Raw genomic sequence first — 20,547 nt, 5'->3', positions numbered from 1 at the left:
TTTCATCATTCATGCTTTCTATTTCAAACTATCATCATCTACAAATAAAAAATGATAGAGTAACTTAATACATAAACCTAAAAAAAGTCTAACTTTAAAATACTTTTAGTTTATTTAAACCATTTATAAATTTGTTTTAATTATTATTTACCCTTTTATAAATTTATAAAATTAAATAATCATATATTTATCTTTTCGATATATCAATCTCACACCTCTGTTTTTCAACATCTTCATCTTGCCCAACAAGGAGCCAAGAACAACCAAGTTTTATTCTTACATAGCAAATGGGTTGATGGGTAAATGAATTGGTTTTAGACCAGTTAAGTTAAATGTGTTCTTTTTCGGACAAGTGGGTTAGTGGATTGACATGTCACATGTCAAATGAATCGGTGTTAATTATAATTTATTTAATATGAAAAAAGTTTTAGGTAGGTGAACTTGACAACCTAGGGACCCAACCTGAACTGACCCGAAAAAAATACGAGGTCGGGTTAGTTGAAACTGTTTTTTTTTTTTTCCAGATGAGGTTGATGGGTAAATGAGTTGGTTTTAGACCAGTTGAGTTAAATGGGTTCTTTTCAGGACAAGTGGGTTGGTGGATTGACATGTCACATGTCAAATGAATCGGTGTTAATTATAATTTAATTAATATGAAAAAAGTTTTAGGTAGGTGAACTTGACAACCTAGGGACCCAACCTGAACTGACCCAAAAAAATACGATGTCAGATTGGTTGAAACTGTTTTTTATTTTTTCCAGATGAGGTGTCAGGGTAGGTAACCCTAACACGATACCTCAACTTACACATGTGTTGAAATTTTATCTAAACTTTATTTCAACTTATCATACTAAACTTCATGTTGATAAAACATTCAAAGTATTTATAGTTAAATTTAATAAATATAAAAAGTTGTCAACTCTTTTTAAAATATAAAAAAATACTAATAATAAACAACTTACAAAAGTATGTAAGATAAAATAAAAAATACATTCATTTTTAGCATTATACTATACACTTCGTTTTTTCTATTTGACAATATAGTTTCTATTAATTTGACGTATATTTTTTTTGCTACATACGATACGTATATAAATTTATTTTTTTACCTTGTCACCAACCGGGTATTAATCTAGTTAAGTTTGGTTAGTTGTGTTGTTTTATAAATGCAATTGTATTGAGCATGAAGTTTCCTTATTTGAATACATATCAACTGATTACGTAATTTTTACCCAAAGATAATAATTTAATTAATATATTATTAGTTGTGTTGTTTTATAAATACAAATTGTACGTAATTTTTACCGAAAGATAATAATTTAATTAATAATTTAATAAAACACACACACCATACAACAACATATATATACATATTAAAACACATACAAGTAAATTAGAATCATCTTCATATAATGTTGTCTTCTTCATCATCGTCGTCTTTTGATTCGTTCGGTTCCGAGGATTACGATGATGCCGTTGAAAGTGCGGTTGTTGCCGCCGTTACTTTGGCCATGACGGCCGCGCAATAGGAGGAGGAAGAAGAAGAAGATAATAGACCGCGTTTTAGAAGAAGGGTGGTTCTTGTACGTCATCGGGCCGAGGCACAAGAGAACTTGATGCGAGACTACTTCGCGGATCAACCGACTTACACCCCGAGACAATTTAGACGACGGTTTAGAATGCATAAGGGTTGGTTTTTAAAGATTGTGGGCGACATGGAACGGGAGTATAGATATTTTCAACAAAGAGTGAACGCCGCGGGAAAGTTAGGTTTTACCGCACTTCAAAAGTGTACAGCCGCAATTGGACAACTAGCGTACGACGTGGCGAGTGATTTACTAGACGAGTATTTGCAAATGGCGGAGAGGACCTCACGAGAGGCGCTTGGCCATTTTTGTAGTGGTACGTTGCCTTTATGTTAATTTTTTATATATGTTACATTATTAGTTTGTATATATTAGTTTAAGTACATGTTTTTATAGATATATTAGTTTGTTTATATTATTTTACGTACATTTTTTTATAGATATATTAGTTTGTATATATTATTTTACGAATATATTTTTTTAGGTGTTATAAGATTGTATGAACGTACATACCTACGTAGATCAACATGGACCGATCTTCAGCATATATATATGATGTGCATGAAAGAGTTCATGGTTTTCCCTGTATGATTGGTAGTATTGACTGTATGCATTGGCCGTAGGAGATGTGTCTCACGGCCTGGCGAGGCACCCATACACGCAGTGACATAGGTAGACCCTCGATGATTCTTCAAGCGGTTGCATCGTATGATCTATGGATTTGGAATGCTTTCTTTAGGCCACAGGGGTCTCATAATGACATCAACGTATTCAAGTCATCTCATGTGCTTGAAGATCTTATATCCGGTTTGACGCCCTCAGGTATATATTTAATTTATATGTTTATTTACTATCACGTTTAATTTATATAGTTATTTATTTAGTTTATTTGTTTATTATTAATGTTTAGTTTATGTAGTTATTTATTTAATTTATATAGTTAATTATTAACACCTTTTTATTTACTAATATGTAGCTTCCTTTTATGCAAACGGTAACTTCTATGAGAGAGGGTACTACCTAGGCGACGGGATATACCCCGAGTATGCTACATTCGTCAAGACTTTTACCGATCCAGTTAACGAGAAGATAAAGCTTTTTAAGAAAAAGTAAAAGTCGGCGCGTAAGGGTATAGAAAAGGCTTTTGGTGTGTTAAAAAAGAGATGGAAGGTCATTAATCATCCGGCTCAGTATTGGGACAAAGTACTCATGCAAGACGTGATTTATGCTTGTATCATCTTGTATAACATTATATTAGAGGACGAGGGCAAGGCCATATGTCAAGACTACAATCCGGATGAACCTTCTCTTGTACCGGGCTATTGGGAACAAATGACTCCGCTCGAACAACGAATTCAAACCGTCATGCCATAAAAAACCGAGAAACACACAACATGCTTATGGCGGACTTGATTGATCATCTTTGGTCTACCCAAGCACATGACTTTGATCCCGATAACGAGATCCTCCCGGATCTCAACGAGTATGTTAGTTCTGACGATGAGTAGCTTGTTTTTTTTTTAAATAATGTTGTAATATGTGATTTTTAAGAACTTTATGTTATGTAATAACTTAATTTGGTATGTATCATATTTGTTTTTGTTAGAGTTTTGTTAAAAAAAAATGTATTTTAATTAAAATTTTTGATAGAAAAATGAAAGTCAAACTTGAAAAAAAAATAAAAGTCAAGAATTCCTCAAATGGGAACCTCTTGCTCCAAGGGAACCCCTCATTTTTGGTGTCATGCCACATGTCAAAAAAAAAAGGTGGAGGGGATGGGGTTCTTGGAACCCCTTACTCCTAATAGTCTAAGCGTGCATGCGTGGTTGTCTGGTTGGCGTTGTGTGATTAGGTTGTGGTAAATACTAGTATATGAAATGAACCATTGGTTTTAAACATTTTTAGTCATTATATACAAGTTTCGGTAGAGGATCCATAACGAGCTCCTTTTCTGGGCGAAAGAGCAAAACCAAACAGGGAACCCGGTGTGGACCATTAAGCATATGCCTGTAGGTTGGCTCGGTGTAGAGAAAACCACCACATGGAGGAATGTGCATGTTTTTGTCAGCGTGCCTTTTTAAATTTCAATGAAGTTTCCAGTGTAGTAACTTTTGTAGCATTGTTTCGCAAAACTGTCGTGGATATCTTAACTTGTGCTAAATTTTACATTAAAAGCATGGGGCAGTAAACAAAATCAATTAAAACTTTACAAATTTGTTGGATATAGATCTTGGGAAAAGAACAAGTTTGAAAGACAAAGAACATGGATAACCCACCACCCCCTAATTGTCAGAAAGAAGAAAAGAGCAATTGCACATGACATGTTTACAAAAGAAAAATGTGCATTACAACACCTCAAAGTCACCATTCATGCCCACAACTTTTGTGTCAGATATTCTGATACTTTGCGGGTTGCAAAATTTAGTCCTGTGCCCACAAGATATGTTTTTTTTGTTTTATCTTGCTACAACCGCTTTAAAGCAACTGCGTGTATAGCGTGTAATGGTATCGTCGATTCAGGTCGATCCGGTAGATGTCATCTAGACATCTACAATGATTTACTGGAAGAGGGCCAGAGGAATGAAGCCCAAAAGTAGCTTTTTTGGTTCATTTTCATGTGTTTCAAGCATTCTCCACCCACATCGACTAGTCGATGGCATAACCGTGGCATTACATAAACCAGTTTTCACCAGATCAGTGGCCCTCTTGTTCACACCAAGAAAACAACCAAAAAACAAGAATTAATGAACAAGACAATAAGAAAACCACTCTTTCGTATTCTTTTAACCCTAAAACAGAGTTCGTAATTTACAAGACAAGAACTAGCAACTAAAGATCACTTCTCCCAAATATAAAAACATATGGGGTCGTGTAACACCCTTTAGGATAGTCCAATTTGAACAACTGTATGAGCCGCAGTGGCTACATGACCAAACTGAGTTCCAGATTGTACAAGCTTAGCATCGATTGCTATCAGTTCATTAGGCTGTTGGTTCAACATACCACGTGGTTGCACATTTGCATGTGGGTGGGTGTAATATGGATTAGTATTTAAGTCAATCACTATTCCTCCAGCCAATTTAGCCACACCTGTTTGCTGGTGCGGTTGAGGTTGAGGTTGAGGGTGCGGATGTTTAACTATCAAACCCGGGTCCCTAATTGTTTGATCTCCTCCATTGGTTGTCATATATACATATTGTGGAGGAAGAGCCACTGATGGGGCTACTGTATTTTTCACCAACACTCGTTCTTCATACGAAATAACAGGCACTATACCTCTTCCTTGTTGAGCTTCACATGGACATGAAAGTTGTCAGTGCTTGTACAAATCGTCAATATGAACAATTAACTTCTCAAACAGGAAAAATCATATACCTGTAGGCATCCTAGGGGAAGGCCGAGTAGCAGCATTGTAAATGTTTCCAGGTGTACTAGTTGCATTGTCTATCACTCGCCTTTTATCAAATGCAACGGCAGTTTGCTGCGGTCTAGAAGCAATCATACTTGAATTCACTGATGACCTGACATAAAAAAGTAGAATTAATACTTTAAGCAAGTATAGCACTGAGTTGGCAATTCTTTTCTTTTTTTTTTTGAACGGCAAAGGTGAAATTATTAACAACGAAACACTAGCAAGAAGCTAGCGCATATAAGATACAATACATGCATAATAATTAGGAAATACTAGGTTTGTTACACCAACTATACCAGTCAAACTCCGCAATTCTTTTCTAATTCTGAAAGTTATGATAGGATGTGTACATATGAAACCATAAAACCAACAATTAGAAAATCAAATAGATGGGCAATTTTAAGATGCAAACCCAAACACCCACCAAATAAAGTCGTTTGTTTAGCTTTCCAGATCGACAAGTTGTGAGAAGATCTATTATGTTATGTACAAATACAGCAATTATGTACAAATACACTTACCGTGGGAGGGAAGCATGCTTCCGTTCTGGAGGTACAACGGGCTCGTTTTTCCCACTGTTTTCTTCTAAATATGCAAATTGTCTACGGAATTGACCAATGGCACTGCACAGCAGCAACATATATTAGGTTCCATAAAGAACACAGAACGAGTAAAAATGGTGTTATTACAAACCTAGGATAGAGAAAGCTTGTGTTTTCATTCCCAGCCATATAATCTTTCAGGAGTTGAGGATGATACTCCAGAATTTCCCGGAAAATCAGTTCCCTGATGTCCTCTTTTGTGATCCTACGCCTCTCAAACTCGAATTCCATCTTTGAGATAGATTGACAAGATGGCTCCCTCTCAAGTTTAGCCAACCCCTTGAAGTAAGGATCAGCTAAAGCCTGAAAGAAAAAATCGGAAATTTAATAAATACTGGTACATTATTTATTCAATAGAAATTCAAACTTAATAAAACATAAAATAACTGCCCACCTCTTCAGCAGTTGGCCTCTCCTTCGGATCAAATGCTAACATCCTCTGCAATAGCCTGAGTGCTAGGGGGTCAACGTTTACAAATTTATGTGAAAGTGGCACTGGTTTCTTTTTACGCATATCCATTAAGTATTTTCTTGCCTTATCATTACGAACCTGCATTAATTAAAAAGCAAGCACTTGCTTTGTAAGTATCGATCAATCTACAATATATAGCATAGTGAAGGGAAAAAAAAGATCGAGCATACTCCAGAAATGGTGTCTGATGATGGTGTCCCTAGAAGGTCAGTGATAAGTTCCAACTGATGAACGACACTTTTACCAGGGAAAAGTGGCTTTCCGGTTAATACTTCAGCAAAGATACAGCCGATGCTCCATATATCAATAGCAGGGGTATACTGTAATTAACAAGTTATAACAAATTAATAAATGACACTAATGAACGAATATCTAAGAATAGCAACAAAAAAAAACATAGAAGAAGTAAGCATGGCAGCATTTAAGGATTCTTTGACTATCCATATAGTAATAAAAGTAAGCGATTGACTCATAGTCTCATATAACACATGATAGTATGATACAATATCATGTTATATAGGACTCCACAGATAATCATACTCAATTCTCAAGAATCATTCTTTGGCCATGCAGCAGCATACTTCTCTGAAAAAAACAAATATGCTCGACATAAGGATCTATGGGCTAGCTATCATTAGCTTCATTTACCATACACAATAATCCTACTTTACAGTCTAGAAAACTACACAATGATGCATGTTAATGGACTATACCTTTGAAGAAAATGATCCGCATAGCTCAGGGGCCCTGTACCATCTTGTTGCTACATAATCCTGCAACACAATATAAGAAGAACGAACTATATTTTAATATCAAGTTTTGACCCAAAAATTCTTAATTGATCATTAGTAATGCTCATAAAGTCATAAATAACTAACCGTCCAAAGTACTGCTGCCGGGGCATCATTAAATGCAACCCTTGCTAGTCCAAAATCACATATCTTGAGCTTGCAATTTGCATTTGCCAAAATATTCTTTGGTTTAAGATCTCGATGGTATACATTAGCTGAATTTATCAAATTTACATAATCAGATTTAGTTGAAAAAAATGAAAATAGACAAACAGTCCAAAGGATATACTCCAAATCACCTGTATGCATATACTTCAAAGCTCGTAGCATTTGATATAAAAAGAACCGGTGGTGGTCATGTGTCAAGTCATCATTGGCCTTTATTACTTGATGAAGATCGGATTCCATAAGTTCAAATACAACATAAATATCTTTAAAGGCCCGTCTAGAAGGTGGCAACATGATCCTCTTGATCTCAACAATATCCGGATGCCTTAAAAGTCGTAATAACTTAACCTCACGTAATATACGTATAGCATCTGACGCGTGTTCAAATATATCCGTTATTTTCTTGATCGCAACCTTTTCCCCGGTGTGTGTATCGACAGCTGAACAAACAACACCATAACTTCCCTTCCCTATGATCTCCAAAATTTTGTATCGATTTGATTCACCGTATTCCGTAAAGAATTCGACCTCTTTTGGATTCTGCAATGCAACAGGTACAACATCAAATCACACATTGCAATGCTGTGTACCCCAGATACACAAACTTACAGCATTTCCATCCGACTGAACCCAAATAACACACAAATCCAAAAATGTCATAAGAATCGCAAGAAAAGATCTTGCAAAAACCGTCTTTTTATCCTCACTAAGATACTAAATTCCATTATATATTAGTGCAACTGAGATAAAACACTCAAAAGATAACCATATTCATTAAATTAGTGTGTTTTTTTCCAAATTTTTACTTGAAAATTAAGTAATGGAATAACTAAAAACATCAAAAAACCACATTAGTATAGAAAGACACCGATAAAGGGAAGATCTTTATAGTAGTAACTTCAAAACAGTAAATTCCATAAGCACACAAAAATCAAATGATAAAGTGAGTGTAACAATATCATTTCAGTAAATATCCGGCTACATTAATTATGCTTATCTTCAATTGTGTTAATTTGTATCGTACTATCGTATACAACCGTTTTTGGTATTACAATTCTAGTAGCCTGAACAGGGATCCCTATCCTTTTTCTACTTAAACATTACAACAACAATACCAAATTATAGCCAGCTGATAAATTGTCATCATTACTTAAACATTACACAATAAATATTATCTCCAGCCAAGTAAAAGAATATAAACTCAATAATTATTAGTATTACACAATTCTAGTTGTCATACAATATTCAAACACAACATATAGATATACAATTTGGGGCAAGAATCATATATATATATATATATATATATATATATATATATATACTGAGCAAGAATCAAAATCTTGAACATCAAAAAGTTAAGAGCTGTTAATATAAAGAAAACACAGACAGTAAAAAAATGTAAAAACAAAAAAGTTTTTACCTTTCTACGCTGATCTTGTTGCATCTCTGAGACCAACACAAAATCCAAACACAAGAGAGTTAAAACAACAAAAACAAGACAACAAAGTTGTAAATTATTGTTGGGCTAAAATTGAGGGAGAAAAATTAAATCAGCCACATTTATTTTTTATTTATTTATTTAAAACAGACCACCACCACCTGAATTATTTAATCTAAGAAGAAGATTAGAATTGGAACATGACCCCACCGACACATCCGAATTATATATATATATATATATATATATATATATATATATATAATTGTGAATGTATGATTTGAGCAAAGGAGTAGGCAGCTCAGACACACTGAAGAATTGAAACAAGCAAAGAGTGTTTGAAACGGTGGCTGAGAATGCGTTTGAGATTTTAAGATCTGGCGGTGGGTGGGTGAAGTGGGTGGTGGTGGTAGCGGTGGCTGACGTATTAGAGATCAGAGAGAGAAATTTTTTTAGAAGTCGAAAGAGAGAAAATGAGACATGTGAATGAGAGTTTGTTTATATAGATTTTTTTTTTTTTTAATATAATGTATTTTAATTGTTAAATTAATTGTCCGGATAGTTGTAAAAAGAAAAAATAGTAACACAAGTCATTTTTTTTTATAAGTGACGAGTTTTCTCTATCCGTCTTCCAATTTAAGAATACATGCGGAATCAGAGGTCACTCATATTTTACAAATCTTATAGATTTCTTTACGAATTCAAACGCTCTCACAAGGCACACGATAAAAATAAGACCAATAGAGTATAGGTCACGTTTGGTTCACAGAATTTGATGGAATTGAAATTGAATTTCATTCTTTAGCGTGTTTGGTTGCTTAAAGATGGAAGAATCACATTCCGTTGGAATGTAAACATTCTCTCATTTGATGGAATCTCCATTCCTCGGGGATGGGGGAAGGAATTTCATTTCGTCCCTCACTTGAATCTTCAAAAAATCAAAAACATTTCGTCAAATTTCATTCCTTCATATTCTAATTCATTTGACAGATTTCATTCCTTCCCAAAACATTATGTGAACCAAACGCGCTATAAGAGATCATTTGAGTACCACGAGTTATGAATTTCAATAACGTCTACGATGGTGAGTTAGGAGATGGAGAAGTTAACAATCTTACTCGTTTTTGAGGTAGAACAACTGTTTTGAGGTTTTACTTTAAGTAGAAAAAAACTTTCGGTCTTGCAAGAAGTAAAGATAATTGGGTTGTCGGGGCAATAAAGTTTCTAATTTAAAGTTTGAGGGCATTATAAAACAAAAGCATGATAATATACATAACGGATAAGTACAACAGAGTGTAATCAACTATAATCGAATGGTTATTGTGTAATGACTTACGTGATTGATTAATCAATGTAAGAAACTGTATTTTGTTCATGAATTGTTTGTACAAAATAAAAAAAATATAGGTTCTTACATTGATTGACCAAAATAATACTCGTAAGGTCATACATCTTTTGAACAAACTATTTAGTTCCTTACGTTGATTAAGTAATCTCGTAAGTCACTACACAACATAATCATTCGGTCATAGTTGATTACACTCCGGTGCCTTTATCCCTGTACATGAATATAAATATCTACTACACACAAAATATTGGGTCGTCGAGGGCAATTGCCCTTTGTAATTACGTATTGGATCCGCTCATGGAATCCTTAACATCTACAAAAGCAAAGGTATCAATCACTTAATATAAAATTTATTTTTTAAATTGTATGGATGGTTGTGATTTGGTGGTTGTGATATTTACCCTCGGTTCAAGTTGTTGGAAAGAGGTACATATAGTTTAGGGTTTTATGTATGGTTAAAGGGTTTTCTCTTATTTAATAATTAGGTCGACTAATGGTCCGTCAATCTTCTAAATTGTTCTTAAAAATGTAGGTGTGGTCTTTTCTTTCTAATTCCAAGTCGTGGATTCTTCAAACGAAGATATGTACTACGGACGATTCTTTGCTTAAAGATTTCAACATCTTTCATTCAAATATTTCCTCTATTTTTAATGTGAGGATTATATAGCACTTTCTCACCCCATTCTGCATTAATTTCACTTCCATTTTTAATAAAACTCTACACTTAGGATACGAACAGCTATTTCTTTTCATAATAATTTCTCTATGTGACTTAGAAGAAACGAGTGACAAATAAATAATGTTGTGCTGGGATGGTAAGCAAGCAATAATCCGAACATATATTAGGTTCCTTAAATTCAAGAAGCATTTCTACGCATGTCCCAATGAGGTGTTGATTTCTTACAATCAATATTATCACTACCATGAAGCTTGGTTTAAAAAAGTAATAAAAAGTAAGGATAACTTTATTGATTTTTTAACAATTTGGAGTAACGAAATAAAAAAAAATTCTACACGAAACCCCTCAATTTTTCAACACTTTATTAGAGATTTACCAAATGGAAAAAAAATCACAAAGATTTCCCTCCCCCAAAACAAACAATCCCACCTCAAAAATCTCATCCCATCTCAGTCGTTAGGAAAAGGAAATGTTAAAAATTTGTTGATCATGTGACGACCAAGATCATTTCACTTGGATCAACCCTCTCCCCACTACAATCTATATATCCACGCCATATTCAAACCCGAACTATACCTACAATGAAATATCGACTTCATTATTAACAACTAACTTGTTCTCAATTTTTTTCCAACACAAGTGTTAACAAAATAAAAACCTACCAAATGGGAAAAAAAAGAAAAAAAAAAAAGAAAGAGAAGATATATCCTATCACAAGTGTTAACAAAGTAAAAACCAATATCCCAAACAAAATTCCCAAAAAGAGAAACACAACCAAAAGTGATCTAAGTTATTTAAACGATTGTTTTGATTAATTGGCGGCTGTTTAAGGGTAAAGTTACATTTAATTTAATGAGGGTATAATCTAGTATGAGAAAATGGTATTTAATGATCGGAGGGTAATAATAAATGACTTCGGACTTGTTGGCGGTTCCTTCTTAGTGTGAGACCACTAATGTCTCACGCCACCAAGTGTAAAGGTGTATATGAAACATGCCTCTTGCCTTCTAGGACTCTTGTGGGGAGGTATTTATAAGCCCTCCACTCAGAGTCCACGAGATGGGCCGAGGAATCTAGAAGTTGGGCCTAACGGCCAACTTAACGGTAGTCTCCGACATACGACCGTTACCGTCAGACAGGTGTATCAAGATTGTTTGTTAGGAGACATAAGCACGAACTGTACATGCTACTGCACGTGCCTACATTGTACTGTTGTCTGCCAGATGGCCGCAGGGTCCGGGGCCTATCTATGGCTTCGGCAGGTAATCAAGGCTCGTATCTTGCCATTAATGTTAGCAAGCCGGAGCGTTCGGATCATTAATGATGATACATCATCAAGCCCCCCAGCCTAACATCATGCTTTGGTATGATGGTGGGGTAGAACTTGACATATTTAAAATTTTTTTACCATTTTCGAATGATGAGATGTCGAAGCGTCTTGTATACCTATATACTCTTCCCCCTACTTTAAAAAGAAAAAGAGGTGTAAGACTTAATAAAAATATGAATTTGAGCAGGCGTTTTATCATTATTGTTTTTGTTGTTTAGTCATAATGGCAATAAATGCGTGAGTGTTTCCGGAAAAATTGTCATAAATGTCCCTTATGTTGGTTAGTGGAAGACACGTGCTCTGACCAGACATTACGTTTGCTTCTGACACTCCAATACAAGTTACTGTAGCGTCCACTTTCTGTCTATAAATGCTGCCACTTCTTTTCATTTTTCGCATTCACCTTCTTTTTTGGAATCTCTCGCCTTTTATTCTCGATCCGCAGCCTTCGCAGCGTTTATAGATTTCTTCTTCTTCTTATTGTGATCCTCCGCAGGTGGGTTTTTTGTTTCCGAATTGTGTTTTTATTATGGGTAATAGAAAGGATCTATGTGTTAATTTCTGTAACGTTACGAGAGATGAGTTGGTGCAATTTCTAGATCAACATAGGTTTCCTTTAGGTTTTCATTATACACTTCCCCGCCCCTCTGACAATGCTAGAATGGCTCCGGTGGGGAAAATACCTTTATACATGGCGATGTTCGAAATATCGAATGTTCGTTTACCGTTTACTACTTTCTTCCTTGAGATTCTTCAACATTTTAAATGTCATATTTCTCAAATGACACCCTTCGGAGCCCTTAGGATAACAATGTTTGAGGCTGTATGTCGGGCACATGGAGCGGAGCCTATGGTAGATGCTTTTCGTAAGTTCTATTGCTTAGGTGCTGATGGGGATTGGTTTACAATCCAAAAAAGACCAGGCTCAAAACTTCCGGAATGTATTTATGGGGTGACTGCATCTATTAAAGGATGGAAGAAAAGGTTTTTTTATGTTGATGAGTCCGTTATCCCCACTGCATACACTGCCGTACTGAATATGAAAGGTCACGCTCGTGGCACCCTTGCTGACAACAAGACTGAAATAAGATTTAATCCAGAGCTAGTGGAAAAACTTTGTAGGCCTACTATGAGTCGTACATTGCCGAAGGGTGTGTTATATCTGCCGAAGCTTAGTAGAGTCTGGTTATATCATCCGACCATTCCTAGGCTTGTTTCCAAGGAAGGGAAGGATACGGATTTCTCCGACCCTTCCTATTGAGTCTATACTTGATTTTATTCTCTTGTATTATCCTCTTTTATATATGTTTTTTGTTTTTGTTTATACATATATATATATATATATATATTTGCATTCGAGTTTATAACTAATTGTCTCTTTCTTGTATTTTAGTCATGGATTTCCTAGCTTATATGGGGAGCAATTTGGAGGATATCGATTGCATCCCGGATCTTCCGGAGGGGTAGACTGCTACCAGAGTTGCACAAATGTCCCACGAGCAAGATGTTACAGTTTTGTAGGATACTCCGGAGACCATTTCTCTTCGGAAAGCTATTGAGGCAGACTTTTCCAAATGTAACAAGAAAACTGCTGGGGAGGAGGGTACCGGCGGAGCTTCTGGGAAGAAAGCGGACAAGAAAAGAAAATCCGATAAAAAGGGGGGAAAATCCCGGAAGAAGAAAAGGGAGACCATTGAGATGGCTTTAGATGACAGTGAGGAAAAAGAAGCTGAGGGGGGAGAATTTGTTGCGGATCCTCCGATACATGGGGCAGGTAAGAGTCGAGCTGTTGTTCGGAAGTTACGAGAGGAAACCACTGTTGACGCTCTTGAGGTGGAAGATTCTGGGGAAGAGGGCTCTGGGAAGATTCTGGGGAAGTTACAAGAATCAGATCATTCTAAAAGTGTTTCTGCTCGATCCCCATGTGCTCGAGAGTATGTCGGTCCTCAGGCAGCTTTCAAAGTTGTCTTTCCTACTATTGCCAAGAATAGTTGTCTGGAAAAGGAGTCGGAGAGGGAGGACTATCTTGCTCGAATTATGGTTCCCGCCCGTCTTCAAGAAGTTGCTTCGTTTTCTATGCGTGACCTTTGAGATGCAACAAATGAGACTTCCATCAGGCATATTTTGGAACAGGTTTGTACTTGGTTAAATGACTGCTCATCATCATTATTATTACATCAAAATGTTATATGTATATATTTGTGTTTCTTTATTAAAATGTTACGTGTTTTTCTTCTCCAGCGTGATCTCTGGAGGCACATTGATTTGATGGAAGCTGAATATGACGAAATGAGAAAAAATCGTAAGGCTCTGCGTCGGAGGATTCGTGAGTTAGAGCTTAAAGATCTAGATCTTCAACCTCAAAAATGGGCTGACATGGAAGCTGATAATGTGGTTTTGAAGAATCAAGTACAGATGGCGGAGCAAGAGGTTACGGCGCATAGAAATAGATATGATGCCCTTTTGGAAGAAAAAAGAAAGGTTGATGAAAGCTTGAGCGAGGAGAGGACAAGGGTGGAAAGTTTGAGTCTCGAAACTAAGGCCCACAGAAGGGTTGAAAGAGATCTTAATCATAAAGTTCAGGACAGGGATGGGGAAATTGAGAAGCTTAAAGCGGATAGGGCGGAGCTTATTAGAGGAATTCCTAGCATATTTGATACGCTCCGCTCGAGCGGAGAGTTTGCTAAGGAAATGGGAGCTGTGCAAGGTTGCGCCATGGCGGTTGGCTTTAATAAAGCTCTTGTGGCAATCAAGACTAAGGTCCCGAATCTGGATATCACACAGATCGAGGGGTACCAGAGGGGGAGTTTTGCAGCTAGGAAGTTTGCTGATAAGCGCTTCGAATATTTGAACGTGCTTGCTTCTGATGCGGAACTTTCTGCTGCGGAAATTCTCTCCACTCCTGCTCCCGTAGCCTCTACTACTACCCAGGCTGCCTCATCTTCCGCTCCTTCCGGTCATGCTGCTCCAAATCCATGAACTTGGTTAATTTGTATCAAACAATTTATTTTTTACCGTCTGTACCCAGCCTCTGTTGGCTTTGCACACTATTTAATTTCCTCTTTATAGGCTACGATATGCAGGTTGTAGCTTCAAAACAATCTTTATTTGCGTTTTTATAACATGTTTTTACTAATCTCATTTGTGTTCTACTAGCATAGCCGTGTGTTTTGTATGATATTTTATGATAGCACTTGGAAAGCCCTCCCCCCCTTTTTTATATACATATTGCGTAGGCTTCAAATAATCGTATCATTACGTATTTTATGATGACTTTTGGGTGAGCTTTCCGAGGCTTACTTTTCACAATTTCCACGTTCACATACGCTGCGAAGGCTCCGCATAGTCGTAGCGTTGTGTATTTTATTTTATAATAATGCTTGGATAGGCTTCCCAAGGTTTATTTAATACAATTTCAAAATTTATATACACTGCGTAGGCTCCGAACTTCCGTAGCGTTGTGTAATTGATAATGACACTTGGATAAATTTTCCAAGGTTTATTTAATACAATTTCAAAGTTTATATACACTGCATAGGCTCCGAACGGCCGTAGCGTTGTGTATTTGATAATGACACTTGGATAAATTTTCCAAGGTTTATTTAATACAATTTCAAAATTTATATACACTGCGTAGGCTCCGAACTGCCGTAGCGTTGTGTATTTGATAATGACACTTGGATAAATTTTCCAAGGTTTATTTAATACAATTTCAAAATTTATATACACTGCGTAGGCTCCGAACGGCCGTAGCGTTGTGTATTTTATAATGATACTTGGATAAATTTTCCAAGGTTTTTTTAATACAATTTCAAAATTTATATACACTGCGTAGGCTCTGAACTGCCGTAGCGTTGTGTAATTGATAATGACACTTGGATAAATTTTCCAAGGTTTATTTAATACAATTTCAAAATTTATATACACTGCATAGGCTCCGAACGGCCGTAGCGTTGTGTATTTGATAATGACACTTGGATAAATTTTCCAAGGTTTATTTAATACAATTTCAAAATTTATATACACTGCGTAGGCTCCGAACTGCCGTAGCGTTGTGTATTTGATAATGACACTTGGATAAATTTTCCAAGGTTTATTTAATACAATTTCAAAATTTATATACACTGCGTAGGCTCCGAACGGCCGTAGCGTTGTGTATTTGATAATGATACTTGGATAAATTTTCCAAGGTTTATTTAATACAATTTCAAAATTTATATACACTGCGTAGGCTCCGAACTGCCGTAGCGTTGTGTATTTGATAATGACACTTGGATAAATTTTCTAAGGTTTATTTAATACAATTTCAAAATTTATATACACTGCGTAGGCTCCGAACTGCCGTAGCGTTGTGTATTTGATAATGACACTTGGATAAATTTTCCAAGGTTTATTTAAGATTTATATTGGATGTATTAATGGGAGAGAACATTAAAATGTCTAGGCTATCAGTAGCCATAGGATGTAACTAGATTAATCAATTTGACAGGTCTTTACAATAAGGATCGTAGCTTTCTTAAAGGGTATACGTCAAATTATACGTAACACTTCTTTAATTGCGACCCATTCCATGTTCTTGGGAGACTCTCTCCTTGAAGTGTGGCCAATTTGTAGGATCCATTGCCACAAGCTTCTATGATCTGATACGGGCCTTCCCATTGGGGTCCGAGTTTTCCAATTTTTTCTGCTTTGCTTGCATCATTGTTTCGAAAAACATAACTTCCAGGCAAGAAAGTTTCTTTGTTAACCCTTTGATCATAGTATTTTTTCACTTGTGCCTTGTAGGCTGCTTCTTTGATGAAGGCGACCTCCCTCTTTCTTCCAATAGATTCAAATTTTGGCAGAGCTGATCTTCATTTTCTTTTTCATCATTAAACCTGAGGAAGGTTGGTACACATGCTTCTGCTGGCATCATGGCTTCGGAGCCATACACTAGGCTGAAGGGAGTCTCTCCGTTACTCGTTTTTGGAGTTGTTCTTGATGCCCATAAAACTTGATGAAGCTCGTCCAACCATCCATTTTGACATCTTCCCAGCCTTGTTTTGATTCCATGTACCAATTGTTTGTTCATTGCTTCGACCTGTCCATTAGCTTGAGGATGGGCTACGGACGTGAAGCTCTGTTGGATCTCTAAATTTTTGCAAAATTGAGGGAAGATTCCTTGACTGAATTGCTTTCCATTGTCACTTACAATAACTTGTGGGATTCCGAACCTTGTTACAACTTGTTCCCATACAAATTTCTCTATCTGTTTTCTTGAGATTGTGACTAGGGGTTTAGCCTCAACCCATTTCGTGAAGTAGTCAACAGCTACGACCAAAAACTTTAATTTCTCCGGAGCCTGCGGAAAAGGTCCGACAATGTCGATACCCCACTTTAAGAATGGCCAAGCAGATGTTACCGGGATCAATTCATTCTTCGGAGCTTTCGGAACCGTAGCATGGATTTGACATGACTCACAGGGCTGAATTTCATTTACAGTGTCTTTGTGCATAGATGGCCAATAATACCCCATTTTGGTGATTTTAGCCACTACCATCCTTGGGCCGGCGTGAGATCCGCAACATCCCTGATGAATTTCCTGAATGATTGCTTTTGCTTGATTTGGGCCTACACATCTTAACAATGGTCCCATGTATGATTTCCTGTAGAGGCCTTCCTCTCGGAAAGTGTACTGTGGAGCTTTGATTCTGATCTTTCTGGCCTCTTCCTTGTCTGCTGGTAAAAGCCCACTTGTCAAATATTCAATGATTGGAGTCATCCAATTTTGCTTTTCTTCTTCAATGGGTGCAACAACCAATTCCTCTTCAATGGAGCTCTTTTTTAGTGTCTCCACAAGGACCTCTTTGGTTAAATGGGCGAAAGAAGTGGAAGCCAACTTGCTCAAGGCATCTGCTATCTTGTTCTGGCTCCTGCTTATATTCTGTATTCTAAAGGTTTTGAATTTTTGCCTTATCTGCCTTACCTTTTCCAAGTATTTTCTCATCGCAGGCTCTTTTGCTTCGTACGTTCCGTCTACTTGGAATGCTACTATCTGAGAATCTATGCAGGCATGAATGTGTTCTACTTTCATTTGTATAGCAATCCGTAATCCTGCTAATAATGCTTCGTATTTAGCGACATTATTGGAGGCTTTAAATTCAAAGCGTAGAGCATAAGTAAACTCTTGCCCTTCTGGGCTTGTTAAAATGAGCCCTGCTCCGGAGCCGTCTGCGCTGGAGGCTCCGTCAGTAAAAAGCTTCCACACTGTGCCGTCCTCCGGCAACTCCGGTTGTTCCTCCTTTACCCAGCTTTCAGCTTTTCTTTTATTCTTAGTCTCAACAGTCAGAACCTCCGCAAGGAAATCTGCCAATATTTGTCCTTTGATTGAATTCCTTGGTTTGAATTCTATTTCATGCTCTCCTAACTCCACTGCCCATTTTGCTAATCTTCCTGAGACTTTCGGCCTTGTTAAAACTTGTTTTATTGGTTTATCTGTCAACACTTGAATTGGATGCGCCTGGAAATACCGGCGTAGCCTTCGAGCAGCATGAATCAGAGCTAAAGTTAGCTTCTCGATTTCTGGATACCTTGTTTCTGGTGCTTGCAAAACTCTACTGACATAGTATATTGACTGTTGCACTCCTTTTCTGCTAGTTATCAATACTGCACTTATAGTCTCACTTGATGCTGCGAGGTACATTTGCAAGGTTTCGCCTGGTGTAGGGGCTGTCATTGTTGGTAATTGACAAAGGTACTCCTTTAACTCTATAAATGCTTTTTGAGCCTCCTCTGTCCATTTGAAATAATGTTTTTATAGGCAACCTTTTAGTGTTTGAAAGAAAGGAAGAGACCGGTCTGCTGATTTTGATAAAAAACGATGAAGAGCTGCCAATTTACCATTGAGGCTTTGGACCTCTTTAAGAGCCTGCGGAGCCTTCATGTTTTGAATGTCTTTGATTTTCTCTGGGTCTGCCTTGAATCCTTCCTTTGTAATGACATGCCCCAAAAATTGGCCTTCTTCCACCCCAAATGAACACTTCTTGGGGTTTAACTTCATATTGATAAATCGGAGGGTTCGGAAGGTTTCTTCGACATCCAATACCATGTCCTCTTCATTTCTACTTTTGATTACCATATCATCCACATAGACCTCCAGGTTTCTTCCGATTTGTCCACCAAATGCTTTATCCACCAATCTTTGATATGTTGCACCAGCATTCTTTAATCCAAAAGGCATCTTCTTGTAGCAAAAAATTCCTTCAGCAGTATAAAAAGCAGTTTTATCCTCATCGTCTGGGTGCATTTGTATTTAGTGATAGCCTTTGTAGGCGTCCAGAAAACATTTTAATCGGAAACCAACAAGCGATTCAATTTTCCAATCTATTTCGCGGAGGGGATAACAGTCCTTTGGGCACGCCTTGTTGATGTCCGTAAAATCAACACACATCCTCCATCCCCCATCATGCTTCTTCACCATTACCGGGTTCGCTACCCAACTTTGGTACTTAACTTCTCTGAGGATGCCCGCCTTCACCAAATCTTCCACTTGCTCTTTTGCGGCTTTACTTCGGTCCGGAGCTAGGCTGCGCCGTTTTTGCTTGATAGGCTCCAGATGTGGCCTTGTATTTAAACGATGCTGGGTGTCAAAGTTTTCACCATTTATTTTTAATTGTCTTGGGACTCCTGTCATATCTGCGGGAGCCCATGCAAAAATGTCCATATTTCTTTCCAAAACTTCCTTCAATTTTCTTTTGTATTCGGTTGGTAGTTGTTTACCAATCATGATGAATTGATCTGGATATTTGTTGTTGACAAACAATTTTTCTGTTTCTATTTCCAGAGTTTCGTTTTTCTTTGAACACTCCGTAGCCTCCGGAGACCTTATCTGGGAACACTGAACCTCAGGACGAGACTCAGTTTTGACAAAACATATTCCTTTGGGAGTTGGAAACTTTACCATCCCATGGACAGGGGATGGAACCATACCTAGCTTTCTCATTGCCGGTCTACCAAGTATAATGTTGTAAGGCGACTTCGCTCGGACTATCACAAAGGTCAATGTTTCAGTTCTTGTCTGCGGGGCCTTCCCCACTGTTACATTTAAAGTAATCTCTCCCAATGACCACGTTCTTTCATTCGAGAAACCGACCAAAAGGCTTATGTTGTCTTTTCTCTTTTTTCTCAGCGCAGCTTTTAATTTCAGAAAACAGTGTTCATACATTATCTCGCACCCACTTCCGGTGTCCAGATGTATCCTTTTTATTGGGTGGTTCCCAACAATGGCTTCATTTATGATTAGAGCATCCGACGCTTCTTCATCTTTCACCGGAGGAAAACTTATAACTACTTTCTTCCAGGCTCCATTTCTGATTTTCATTGTTTCTGACCTCGGACATTCCGAACGGATCATTGCGATTATCTCGTCTAGCGGTTCTGCTTTGGCTTCTGGAGCTTCTATCAGTAAATTCTTTCCGTTGTTTTGTTTTGGTCCTGGCTCTTTGATGCCCTTTAATAATGTTGAGTACTTTCCCGTCTTCATGGCCTCTTCAACCTTGTGCTTGAAAACCTTACATTCATTTGTTTCGTGACCGTATCGATTATGAAATTCGCAGAATTTTGACATATCTTTGTTCCGGAAGTTGCTTCTGATCGGAGCCTTTTCTGCTGCTAATACATCACGAGTGTTCTTTGGAGTGTGGTGTTGGTTAGGGTTACTTCCAGAGGCTCCTCCTTGTG

At 37.2% G+C, this 20,547-nt stretch overlaps 3 protein-coding genes across 3 annotated transcripts; 1 reads left to right on the top strand and 2 right to left on the bottom strand.

Moving 5' to 3' along the window:
* The first annotated feature begins 1,715 nt into the window (after positions 1–1,715).
* LOC122601544 lies at positions 1,716–2,699 on the top strand. The gene is made up of 4 exons (XM_043774299.1): positions 1,716–1,902; positions 2,071–2,162; positions 2,210–2,408; positions 2,563–2,699. The coding sequence occupies exons 1-4, from the start codon at positions 1,716–1,718 to the stop codon at positions 2,697–2,699; spliced, it is 615 nt and encodes a 204-aa protein (XP_043630234.1).
* A 1,644-nt stretch (positions 2,700–4,343) lies between these two features.
* Positions 4,344–8,685, bottom strand: LOC122599338 (mitogen-activated protein kinase 15-like). The gene is made up of 10 exons (XM_043771835.1): positions 8,455–8,685; positions 7,163–7,571; positions 6,951–7,078; positions 6,786–6,845; positions 6,243–6,392; positions 5,995–6,150; positions 5,692–5,903; positions 5,520–5,621; positions 4,962–5,107; positions 4,344–4,877 (listed from the first exon to the last, which is right to left on the bottom strand). Exons 1-10 carry the CDS (start codon positions 8,476–8,478, stop codon positions 4,468–4,470), a joined length of 1,797 nt encoding a protein of 598 aa, XP_043627770.1. The 5' UTR covers positions 8,479–8,685; the 3' UTR covers positions 4,344–4,467.
* A 7,912-nt stretch (positions 8,686–16,597) lies between these two features.
* On the bottom strand, positions 16,598–19,114 carry LOC122601542. The gene is made up of 2 exons (XM_043774297.1): positions 18,709–19,114; positions 16,598–18,600 (listed from the first exon to the last, which is right to left on the bottom strand). Exons 1-2 carry the CDS (start codon positions 19,112–19,114, stop codon positions 16,598–16,600), a joined length of 2,409 nt encoding a protein of 802 aa, XP_043630232.1.
* Between the last annotated feature and the right edge of the window lie 1,433 nt (positions 19,115–20,547).

This window comes from Erigeron canadensis, chromosome 5, assembly GCF_010389155.1.
Source record: "Erigeron canadensis isolate Cc75 chromosome 5, C_canadensis_v1, whole genome shotgun sequence".
NCBI lineage: Eukaryota > Viridiplantae > Streptophyta > Magnoliopsida > Asterales > Asteraceae > Erigeron > Erigeron canadensis.
Note: the sequence above shows the minus strand (reverse complement) of the source record. Positions and strands in the feature narration are given on the sequence as shown.

Coding starts and splice junctions, on each gene's coding strand:
- LOC122601544 (XM_043774299.1), top strand. CDS start 1,716: ATGGAACGGGAGTATAGATATTTTCAACAAAGAGTGAACGCCGCGGGA. Junction 1,903..2,070: donor GCTTGGCCATTTTTGTAGTG/GTACGTTGCCTT, acceptor ATATTTTTTTAG/GTGTTATAAGATTGTATGAA. Junction 2,409..2,562: donor ATCCGGTTTGACGCCCTCAG/GTATATATTTAA, acceptor ACTAATATGTAG/CTTCCTTTTATGCAAACGGT.
- LOC122599338 (XM_043771835.1), bottom strand. CDS start 8,478: ATGCAACAAGATCAGCGTAGAAAG. Junction 6,846..6,950: donor CGGCAGCAGTACTTTGGACG/GTTAGTTATTTA, acceptor ATTGTGTTGCAG/GATTATGTAGCAACAAGATG. Junction 6,393..6,785: donor GCGGATCATTTTCTTCAAAG/GTATAGTCCATT, acceptor TGTTAATTACAG/TATACCCCTGCTATTGATAT.
- LOC122601542 (XM_043774297.1), bottom strand. CDS start 19,114: ATGCACCCAGACGATGAGGATAAAACTGCTTTTTATACTGCTGAAGGA. Junction 18,601..18,708: donor AGAGGTCCAAAGCCTCAATG/GTAAATTGGCAG, acceptor TCAAATGGACAG/AGGAGGCTCAAAAAGCATTT.